The following is a 12,425-nucleotide window of genomic DNA, read 5'->3' on the forward strand; positions in this document are numbered from 1 at the left end:
AAGTACTGCAATAATATTTAAGGTTCAAAAGAGTTGTGATCATTATAATTTACATATACCTTTACATTTTTCCTTACATTCATTATTCTGTCTGAGGTATCCAGAACGAGAAAGGATTTGTACTAAAAATATGGAAGATTCCAAAATATCCGTGCAAATAATCTGCTTTTGTCCCATAATGTGCTTACAGATGTGGAGAAGCACATGTAAAAAGAACTGCAAAAAGCAGGGCAGAATGCTAATAATTGTGATTCCTGGCAATATGTTAAAAATGGCTTATCTAGCTATAGGGGACAGGCGTAATCGAGTTCTTGGGGCAGAGGTACCATCTAAAGAGGTGAGCCTTTAGCCTGAGAGGGGAGAAAAGCAATGTTCTGACAGGTGATGGCAGCTCATTTCACCAAAGGGGCCAGGGAGGAAAAGGAAGCAGTTCTGGAAGGCTGGCCTTGGGGGACATAAACTAATAAGCATGCAGAAAATGCTGAGCAAAACTGTCTGGATGGGGTAGAAGAGCTAATGATGTTCTTTAGGTATGGCTGTTCCAAGCCAACTTTCAAAACTTATTCTCATCCACAATCAGCGACCAGAGTAGGGACTGAAAAGGAATAGCGTACACGAACTCCACTATCAGGGTAAAACCATATGAACACCCATATTGTGGATAAAACAGATTGGACTGGTTGCTGAAGCTTGAAAGTTAGTGGGGAGTCCAGCAGAATATCACAGGGATTCAAACCCAGAACTGCAGTTCAACCAGAAGCCACGTTGTACGGAATTGGTAAGTTCTGCTCGCGTTCAACAAGAACAACCTATACTTTCTGTTACGCTGGCTGTAGTTTAGATTAAAAAAATACTTTGGTGTCTGGAAGGTAAACACATCTACACTCATTGCAGATGCAGAGATCACATTAGTGATTTGAATGTGTGAATTCTGACAAGCTCAGTTCGAAATGGAACTTGGGTGTCACATGGAGGTCATAGCAACGGTATGATATCGTTAGCAAAGCCATAACAAAGACTGTTGTGCTGATTATTGGTCCCATTATTTACTTTGGAAAGATGAAGCTCCCTGATAGCGAGTGCTGGGGAGCTCCTGAAAACGAAATCCACCGAACTATTAATAGTTATACATTTTAATTGGTTTGGAGACATCACTTTTCTGCAGAGATTGATGTTTAACTTCCACCCACTTTGTAATTCTGAAGTCATAAGTAGGGTCATTAGAGAAGCCGTTAGTACTTAGTATGCCATTGTACACCATTATCATGTCGGCCCAGGCACAGCGTACACACAACCATTCATTTTGTTAGAACTTGCTGAATTTAGAACATTAGCGCCATTCTAGCTATTTTTGGTAGCATGCTAAGGAGCACAGAGTGTTGTGGGACGGAAAAATGATATATATTGAGATAGTTTGCAAAAAATAAATATAAAAACATAGTTATTGAGCTGTTGAAATTCTAATTGGTAGAACTCTCATTACACACAGTTCAATAACTACATTCCCGCATTGATTGAGGTTCACACTGGGAAGTCAAGTGCCGGACACTAAGATGTGCCTGAGGGTAAATAGCAGGTGGTCTGATCAGTGAACATTACATCTGTTCACACTGGTACTCTGGTACACTGTTTATTAGGCTCTTAAGTAATTGCTTAATATTTACATTAATATATTTAATTTAATGGGGGGCGCGCTGGTGCTCTCTGGTGGGTCTGGGGTTCGAGTCCCGCTTGGGGTGCCTTGTGGCGGACTGGCGTCCCGATCTGGGTGTGTCTCCTCCCCCTCCAGCCTTGCGCCCTGTGTTGCTGGGTTATGCTCCGGTTTGCCGTGACCCCGTTTGTGACAAGCGGTTTCAGCCAGTGTGTCTGTGTATTTAATTGATGTATATATACAGTACATTATCTTATGTTACAGGGGGGTGCGGTGGCGCAGTGGGTTGAACCGCAGTCCTGCTGTCCGGTGGGTCTGGGGTTCAAGTCCCGCTTGGGGTGCCTTGCGACGGACTGGCGTCCCGTCCTGGGTGTGTCCCCTCCCCCTCCGGCCTTACGCCCTGCGTTGCAGGGTAGGCTCCGGTTCCCCGCGACCCTGTGTGGGACAAGTGGTTCAGAAAATGTGTGTGTGTGTGTGTGTGTGTGTGTGTGTGTGTGTGTGTGTGTGTGTGTGTGTGTGTGTGTGTGGGCTGCACAGTGGGCACCCACGCCTGAGCTGTGGAAATGCATACTGGTTTGATCACCATTCAGTCTTTACCGAGTTTCCACGTTCTCTTAGTGCTCACATGGGTTTCCTCCTACACACATCTCCAAAGACTTGTTTCAGGTGAATCGGTGTGTATGTTTGATAGATTGTCATCCATGCGGGATGAACTCTGCCTTATGCTTCTCATTTACACTTGTTCATTTAGCCGACACTTTTCTCCAAAGCAACTTAAAACGATTAACCCATTTATACAGTTTGCTAATTTTACTGGCGCAATGTTTAAGGTAAGTACCTGACTCTAGGGCAGTTCACCTGGAGACAGGAATGAAATTTGTAACCTTTGGGCCCAAAAGCAGCAGCTTTAGCCACTACACCCCCAGCTGTCCCACTGTGTATAGACAGCCCTGCACTGACTAAGCAGTTATTGACAGTAGATAGATGGCTGAAACCAAATTCATTATTAATTTAGATTATTTTTATCATTCTTCTAGTACTGAAAATGATTAAAAGTAAATGAATAATTAAAAATTTTAATTATTTATTCTAAGGGGGTCAATAAAAACCTTTGGAGAAACCTGTACTTTTCACTTTTAAGACAATTATCCTTTGATTAAGACCGAATCACACACACACAATGCCTACAACTGCTTGTCCCGAGCGGGGTCGCGGGCAACCGGAGCCTAACCCGGCAACACAGGGCACAAGGCTAAAGAGGGAGGGGACACACTCAGGACGGGACGCCAGTCCGTCACAAGGCACCCCAAGCAGGACTCGAACCCCAGACCTGCTGTGCCACCGCTCCCCCCAACACTGAATTGGATTAACATGATTTGAAAAAATCATTAGAACCAAAATGTCAACTGATCATTTCATGTAACTTACTGTAAGTCCTGCAATCTTCTTTGTACTTAAGAGCTTAGCACTGACAAAAAGCAATGTACCTTGAGGCTCTCAAACCCTGACATATTGCAGGAACGCTATCCTGAAACCTCGGTTGAATGCTGCGTGGTGACTATTAGTCACACAGGAGACCATGGTTTGAGACTACACACATCCAGTAAAACTCAAACACTGAAAACAGTGCTACACACTAGATGCCACAGAGACCCACCATCATGGCTTCAGCCAATAAAGGCAGTGAGAAAGTATACCCCAGGTAGGGCTAGCTGGTAGTGCAATGGTTGGAGTTGCTGCTTTTGGACGCAGAGGATGCAGGTTTGAATCCCCCCTCCAACAGTAATATCTGTGAGCATGATACTTACCCCGAATTGCTCCTCTAAAAATTACCCAGCTGTATAAATGGGTGAATAATTGGAAGTTGCTTTGGAGAAAAGCACCAAGTAAATGTAGATTCACAACCTTGTAGTTTTAATCACGTTAATTCAAATTGCACTATGAAGTAATGCTCAAATTGACGGACAAGGAGCAGATGGCTACATGCAGACTCCTGACAGGTCCCCAAGGGGCACCGTGGCCATCCTGGGCCTATGGAGCAATCAGATCAGTGTATGAAAATTATTACTTCATTTGTTGCACGCTTTATGAAACATTTGATAAACTACATGCTTTATGACATCACAGCGTCATGTAACGTAATTCTTTTTAGGTTAGTAAATACAGCTTTTATGCCTACAGGTGGTCCACGATTTACGATGGCTCGACTTACGATTTTGTCGATTTTACGATGCTGAACTGGCGATAGACGTTCAGTAGAAACCATACTTTGAATTTTGAATTTAGATTTTTTTCACGGACAAGTGATACGCGGTGTGATACTCTCTCGCAATGCTGGGCAGCAGCACATCCAGTCCGCACCTCCCAGTCTGTCACGCACAGGTGTGTACAGGTTTCGCGGAACGTAACCTCATCGTAAATCGGGCACCACCTGTATATACTGTATACTGTGAATTATTGCTTATATCTTCCTATTTGACACATTCTTGCTTATCTTTATCCACAAAGACAAATTATTTTTAAATGTGTGCTTTAATGTGTGGTTGAGGATCCCTGTTTTGCATTACACTTTAAAGAGTAGTTTAAAATGGTTTTCTAAGAGTTTCAATTTAAAGACTATTTCTGTGTTGAAATGCTGACCCTCGAATCATTTTCACATGTAAAATATCAATTAATATCGGTATAACCAGCTGTGAAAAACTTTGACATCAGTGGGAATGATACACTTTTGAATATTGCTTTACTGAAATTAGAATGCCACTGCAATGCAGGACAACTAAAAAAAAAATAAAAAACATGTCAATCATCTGAGAAGACATGCAATTCCCTGCAGAAATGTACATCCAGCTACAGCCTTCGGGATGTCACACTACTGACACATATGTTATGAAAAAGGGAGACTGTCGCGAGGTCAAAGTTCCGGCAAAAGCTGAGATGCTGTCAGCATTCTAGCAGTAATTGAAGATTTGTGCTCTGAATAAAGATGACAGAAAATTAATAGTTACATCATGCTCACTTAAGCTATGCTATAGTGATGCGGGTGGCACTGTGGTGTAATGAATAATGCTATCACTTCATGGTGCCTTGAAAGAATGTGGGATTGAACCATACTTAGTCTGTGTGGAATTTGCATGTTCTTCCCAAGTCTTTATGGGTTTCCTTCTGGTGCAGCTCAAGTAGAGATGCTAAATTGACCATAGTGTGTTGATGGGTGGGTTTGTGTGTGTAACTATCCTATGATGGACTGGCGTCCTGAGTGCCCCCCTCTGTGATGCCCAGTCATTCCGGGATCGGCTCTGGACTTCTACGGCCCTGCTGAGGACGAGCGGTTAATGAAAATGGATGCATGTACTACACGTGCATGTTGAATTACACACGACACCTGGAACATATAGTAGCAATTCTTTGTGGCAACATGTTTCAAAAAGTGGGCTTGTGGTGGTTTCTCTGAGGATGAGCAGATAACTAAATTAAGGTGACTCCTCCAATAAAAGGGTAGTGCTGTTAAAATAATTTATTTGGTTGTTATTTTTATTGCTTTTGTTTTATTGAAAGTGGGCTTTTATTGCACATTCTATCATTGCCTGCTATTTTCATTGCTGGATATCTATTACTTACATATATTATTAAATGTCCAGCAAGTTCTAGGCTCTAAGACAAGATTTTTGGGTTCCTTAGTATCCACTAACTATATACTAATGCTCACTATGCTATGCTGAATTCAGTAGTCATCCATGGATTCAGATGTGTTGTCACAGCCTGCTGTGTCACACGGCAAAATGGATTTCAGGTTCTATGATCTTGATAAGATTCAATCAGAAGGAAAGATCAAGTGTCAGAGGATGATAATAACAGCTTCAAGAAAGTGTGGATGAGCTAACAGAGAAATAAATTTAAATTTATTTAAGAGCAGGAATTCTGAGTTGATAGAGAAGCATTCCAAGGAAACACAGGTGGTTCTTAGCACGTAAAATGGGTTCACTGTGAGATTTGAACATATCCCGCATAGAGATTTGGGTATTCCTCACAATTTAACTTGTTCGTGAACGGCATATAACCGATAAGGGGAGAGAGGGAGTTTGTAATCAGTAGAAACAATGAAAAAATCATTGACCCTTATGTATTAATACTTTTGAATTCTGTGATGCCAGAATTTTTACGGAACATAGGAATAACATACTGGTCTAACCTTAAAACATTTAAAACATGAAGTGCCTTCTCCAGCCCCTTAAATTTGGGAGCCATTAGAATGGACTGTTTTTGAGCAAAAATTAATTTGACACAGACTTTATGAATGGCATTAATAGAATAGTCACACTGCCACAGACTCTTTAATTAGGTTTGATTAGACAATAGATCATATTATCTGATTAGCCATATTAAACATTATTTAAATACCTCTGCAAAAACCCATGAAAGATCGGGCTCATAGTCTAAAAAAACGATTTGCTGCACCGTTTAAAAAGAAAAAAATATGCAGTCCGTTATATGTATGTATTCTGTAGCTTATGGAATCAGTTGGACTGATTGATGGTGATGTATATGTGAGCAAGTGAGGTCGGTATTTAACTTGTGTATTTACACTCAGTGTGCAGCTGGAAACATGGCTCTGCACTGTGTGGAACATATGAGGTTTTTGCTCTGTTTAGTGTCTGTTCAGCATAATTTTATTCATCCCACTCAGAGCATCAAGAGTGCTGATTCTCCAAGATCCTGCTGAGTTTGCCTCTGACTTTGGCTCAAAGTGTGCGTAAAGTTTAATTGTTTTTCCCGTGTTTCTCAGGGTTTTGCCAAATTTCCCGGTGCCAGTATGCTGACTTACCCTTGCCTTGCAATGTGTTGCTGGAAAACAGGAAACTTAGTTAATTGACCAGCTCCCTGAATTTCTTTATTTTATTCCTTAAACTCAGTATAGACAATATCGACATTAGATATCTGTTCCTTTACAAATCATAATATAAAAATTAAACTTTTCATAAAGTGTCTGACATGGCTAACACCGTAACCTCTTAGATATGAACTGCATGTAGTAAGAAATCTTGCTGAATTTACCAAGCAAGTTTTATTTGTTCTTTTGTTTGCATTTTTCTACAAGGAAAAGTTTTTAGAGAAGAAAGCGATTGTAAATCATATTTTCCAAATATAAACAATATTTTTCTTGGCAGTTAAAATCAGTTACACAATGAACTGTCCTGGAGATGAGGCAACTTTTCTAACCCTAACCCTAACCCTTTCAATTTTTTTCAGTGTACACAATTAGATTTAAAAATGTTTTCAGCAAGTTCATACTATATGATTTACAAATATGGAAAATATTTCATATGTGTATAGCTTATTATTTAGCCCTATCTGTTTAACAAATGTTCAGACAATGCAAGGAAATTTGAAGAAATAAATCAATGCGTTCATCTGACCTCTGCAGTCCTGGTCAATCCTGTCCTCTGTGCATTGTCAAATTCACATCAATTGTTTTTAATATTAAATAAATAACATGCGAAGAAAGCGACTCCACTTGAAAGCTGTTGAATTTCACACCAATTAATGTGAATTCACAAGTTTCAAAGCCAGGTCTCAACAACGCATGCGGATAGAAAATGCAATTGTTATGCAAATACAAGAATAAGATTTTTCTCTGACTAAAAAAATGTTCATCTCATTCTAACTATTAATATTAACATCTAGTGACAATTTTTATTCCAACAGTGTGCAAAAATGCTGGTATTAATATTAAACTGGAGTTTCAATAGTGTTCCACATCATATGCATTTTAATAACAGCATAGAATCCTGAAAATGTGCTTGTTTTCCCATGCTTTCTATTGCTTGATAGTAGATTTATGAACCTTTAAGAGTGCTTCTAGACATCCCTGTTTGCTTTTGATTACTGTAATGACATGTACAATACAATATCTCTTTTGATCATTCAATAAATCTGTCTCAGGGGTGCTGTTCCTTTACATTTTCACTGTGAATAGCAGCAGCTCGTGTTTCTGCCAGATCCTGTTTAAGAGGTTCCTAAATTGCTCCAGGCTTACTCTGTAAACACCTAAACATCTTCTTGTGGCAAATGAGCATAGTTACATTGCACACTTGAAAGTTATGACTTCCCTTGATCTTTCGGCATGTCGACAGGGACATAGTGTTTGCGTTATTTGTAACAGCTTCCTGAAAAACAAACAAATAATACGAAACAATTTTCACAACAAAATAATATGCTGACACAATTTCGGTATTTAATGGGTTGGTGCTCCTTTGTAACTTTCGGATTCGAACCAATGTGAAAAAATGTTTTGCATTAGAATTACTCTGGCCTGCATGCAAAAATATTTAAAAAGAATTTATTTAAAAGAATGAGGCTATTTTAAGGTATTTTTAAATTGTCTGCGCCTGTAGCTCGGAGATTCTCATTAAAGCTGCTTTGCTGCCGGGTCCGACTCTCCAGCCTCTGAATCCACTCATTGCGGAGCCTGCGGAAGGGAGACAAAGTGAGGACACTTAAACTATTCACTGACTTGCCAGTAGTGTCGCCAGTCTTTCAGGGCTCAGATGCAGAACTTAAATAAGATTACAAAAAGAACTCCTGATCGAAAGTCCCTGCTGCAGTACAGTTAATGCCACACAGTGCTGAACTGGTCATCTGAGTAGTCTAAAGACATGCACAAGACAGTAATGGTAAACACCTTCTGTACCTTCCTTTACCATAAAAACTGTGCGAGTGCTTACTATAAGTTGACTTCAACTCATCACCACTTACCCTACTGTGTTATGGTAAGAAGACTCATAAATTTGAAGTTAGAAAACACCTGACTGAAAATCACCTTACGAACATATATTATAAAGTACAAATGAAGATGCTCATAGTAAAAATTATACTTGTAATGAACTGAATATCATAATACATATTAAATCATGATATAAAAATACATTCAAGGTGAAGTATTGAACAAGTGAAGAGTTAAAGAAAACAATATTGCCCACGATGAGTCACTTCATGTTATAGGTTGCCCGGGGAAATTAATTCACAAATGCACCTTCAACTCTTTACTTTAGCACTGTACCTTGAGCTCATTACTTTGTTTAAACGATCTATATGTTCATTATGTGATCCAACTGTACGATAATTACCTCCAGCTGCTCCATAGTCAACTAATTCATATTGATTAGCTGGGGGACCAAAGAGGTGAATTAGCATGCATTTGCACTTCGTACGGGAACTCTGTATCCGATGAACTCTTGACCTTATAGTTGTAAAAGCTCATTGTGAGCCACATGTTTGACTCAGGACTCCCCGATTATTACATGAGATTCCTATATAATTAGTACAGATTTCCTTTCCAAATCAAGTATTTATTCTGTAGCTCTAAAAGGAGGACAAGACATATGAACCCCTGGGATATTCTGTTTAATTTAAATAGTGGAATTAATTGGACTCCTACACAACAGTTACTTAAACACATAATTGACATTAGAAACATTTCCCAATACAGTATATGGTTAATGAACATACTGTGACCCTCAATTAGGCAACACTTTGAAGAATCCATGGATGGACTAATGAAGGAAATGGTGACCTCTGTGACCAGTGTGATAGTAATAATGTCACTGACAGATTTACTGAAACATTCTTTTTGATTATGCAAAATTTCTGTTACAGTATATCCAAATTAGCAAAGTAATAAAACATTTGTTCAATTATGTGTGGCATGTTTCTTATTAACTTAAATCTCATTAAAATATTTTTTCATCTTCTAATTAAATATTTGAATGCTTTTTTACATTCACACGTTGGAAAAACTGCTTTGATACTGCTAACTAGACTACCATTATACCTAATATTATTATTACCACTTATTAGGAACAGCATTGCACAAAGAATCAGTATGCAATTAAAAAGCTTAAAATAAAACAGCCTCAAATATATCTATAGTGTAAAGCTATTTCATGGTTGGCCAGTATTACTGCATCTCTAAATAACACAAAATTAACTAACATGCTCAATGGACCTATGCTGTGGCTCCGAAGAAGATAGTTTGGTGTGGGAGATTGCATGCTCCGAATTTCATGGCCAATTTCTCTTTTTATTAGAGAAAACTATTGAGTAACTTACTTGGACAAAGCACTATTCTTCATCCTTAATTCTTCATTACTAGTCATCTGGCAGTGGTTTTCAATTTTCTGCTCCCAGAATTTTTTTGTCTTATATTTATCATGAATCCGTGCCAAATTCATTCTCTGTAATAAAGTACAAAAAATAAAATCATCAATACACTGGCTATTTAGAACCTTACTGGGTCAAAATGGTTTACTTTTACAAATGAAAATAGATTTATTATAATTGATTTATTAAAACTGCATACTTTAGCAAATGTGTTTTTGTGAAGAAAACATTCACACAAATGGTTAAAATAATCATTTCTGGTTAACAAAATACACCCTTCTAGAAACACATCTTTTAGAAACAAAGTCAGGTTTTCTGTTGTAATCTTCCTGCGAAAATTCACAATTTTAAAAATAACAGATGGGAGGAGTTTTAAATGAACCACATTTTTAAATAACAATAATGATAAGGAGTGGTGCATCACAGACACAAAATAAGTAACACAATGAAGATTTAAGTGACATTTAAATCTAAAAGTTACATAATGTTGGGCTTGTTCTTTTTCCCTTGGTACTGATGTCTTAATGATTGGTGCTGTTATACTGACATGATTTGATTAATATTTAATAGTGCAAAGAAAAGCAGTTATCACATGTTACCTCAACAGAGGCATCTAATATACACATTACAACAAAAAGTCTACTGATCAAAAATAGAAATGTGTACGTTTTTGGTAATGTCACATTTTTTGAGCTTTAAACTTCTCCTTCCAATAATAATACATTCTTTTAAGCAGGAGACATCTGAAGCAAGTATGGATTGTGCTCTTTCTTAAAAGTGTGAATCCTTCTCTCATGGTAAATGTAAGATGGATAATAATGCCACCCTTCCTGAAAAGACACTATACCCAGGACTGCAGGCAATGAATTGAGTGTCACAAGAGCAATTTCAAGTATTGATTTGCCATGCAAAGCAGATCCCTCCAGAGTGCACGATGAATGAGGACATTAGTTGCAGTTGGAGCACTCACTTTTTGACTTGAGTGTAACTGTGCAAAGTTTCATGTGGTGTGAGGATTGTTTTTCATCATACATCTTTGTTGTAGTATTAAAATAGATATGGCAGGAATGTTATGAAGGCCATAAATGTATATTTATTAAGTCTTTACATAAATTCACGTCTTATTAGAAAAACTATTTTATAATTTCATTTCTTTCATAAAAATACGGATGATAATACATCAGAATGACAGCTCTTTACAATGAGATTGATGAGAATGGAGAGACAAACACATCTTAACGTCATCACCAGGGATTGCCAAAATAAACCTCACAGCTTCAATGCTAAATGTCCTGTACATATACTAGGTTAATTGCAAAAAACAAGGCTACCACTGCAAGCATGAGATAGACAATGCTGCTAAAACTCATATAAAAAAATGAGACTTACTGCAGTATCTCTTTGGTCAGTAAGGGGATTGCTGGCGTCAAGCTCTAAGGCCAAGGTGTGTTGTTCCCTGATGTGCTAAGATGCAATGAGACAGTCACAAAGGGACAAATAGAGAACCCATTCACCCTTTGAAATATTTTATTTACAAACAGGTGACTGGGTCTTCACATGGCACCTCCATTTTCTGAATCTCGGGGCGGGAGGGGATTTCACTATTCCCCTTGCTGTATGCCCTGCTACTGTCATTCAGCTTATCAATAACACCAGAGCTGTAGAATGTTCTAGCATGTGCCACAAAGGCTTAAATGTCTTCCACACTATGCGCCTCAGCCCCTTTCCCAAGAGTGAGAAGGAGTGAGAATGATGTCAGTGAGAATGATGTTTTGCTTGTCCTGGAATGAGTTCTAGCCACACATCATCATCTATTTTAATGTGATTTAATGTGACTGGCTCCTCTCAGCGCTGTGCACCATACTGTAGAACTGCTGTAAAGATCCATTCTAATAATGTGGTTGTTAAGTATCATTATTACCATGTCCAACAAGTGATGCCTTCAGACCTTCACAAATGCTTTATCTGGGATTTATGCCTTTGACCTGCTATGTGGATGAATTGCAAGGGCGGTGAGGAAGTCATCACCAAAGATGGGATACTTAAAGCTGGGATTTGATTACACAAAAATGTAATGTGGAATCTTCTGCAATGGCATGCACCACTTTCAAAAAAGGGTGACTCACCGCTATTGTGATGACTTAATCAAAAATAAGAATGCTGAAGTCTTGTACAGAATCCCCCCCCATTCACAGTTATTAGTGTAAACAAAGATCAAAGTGAGCTCAGAATCATATCCACTTGATTAAGAGGCAATGTTCTTTTTTTTAGCAATTGTTCGGTACTTCTGATAAGTATAGCTGTTGAGGAGCTTCTAGAGTATCAGATGGTATTGGAAGGGACTAAAACTGGAGAAAAAAAATGTTGCAGGCATGACAAAAAAACCCACATCTGTTCACAAATTTCTCTCAGAAGCTCTGCCCACATTTCTTTCATATTGCGAGTGTGTATCCCTAATTGTAAAACACGGAGCTGCGATTTAATAGCCTTTATTCCAATCATTAGTTGACTGTTTTTCCATGCGAATGGCATCTCCCTAAGCTTTATAAATAATCTATGGCCCTTCACTCAATGTCAGAAAATACCATAAAGGCAGTCTGCAATAGACTTGTACTAG

At 38.5% G+C, this 12,425-nt stretch overlaps 1 protein-coding gene across 1 annotated transcript; it reads right to left on the minus strand.

Annotated features, from left to right (window-relative positions):
* Window positions 1-8,011: 8,011 nt before the first annotated feature.
* Window positions 8,012-9,879, minus strand: fam240a (family with sequence similarity 240 member A). Its single transcript, XM_018736678.1, has 2 exons — window positions 9,758-9,879; window positions 8,012-8,117 (listed from the first exon to the last, which is right to left on the minus strand). The coding sequence occupies exons 1-2, from the start codon at window positions 9,877-9,879 to the stop codon at window positions 8,012-8,014; spliced, it is 228 nt and encodes a 75-aa protein (XP_018592194.1).
* Between the last annotated feature and the right edge of the window lie 2,546 nt (window positions 9,880-12,425).

Source organism: Scleropages formosus, chromosome 6 (genome assembly GCF_900964775.1).
Source record: "Scleropages formosus chromosome 6, fSclFor1.1, whole genome shotgun sequence".
Classification (NCBI taxonomy): Eukaryota; Metazoa; Chordata; class Actinopteri; order Osteoglossiformes; family Osteoglossidae; genus Scleropages; species Scleropages formosus.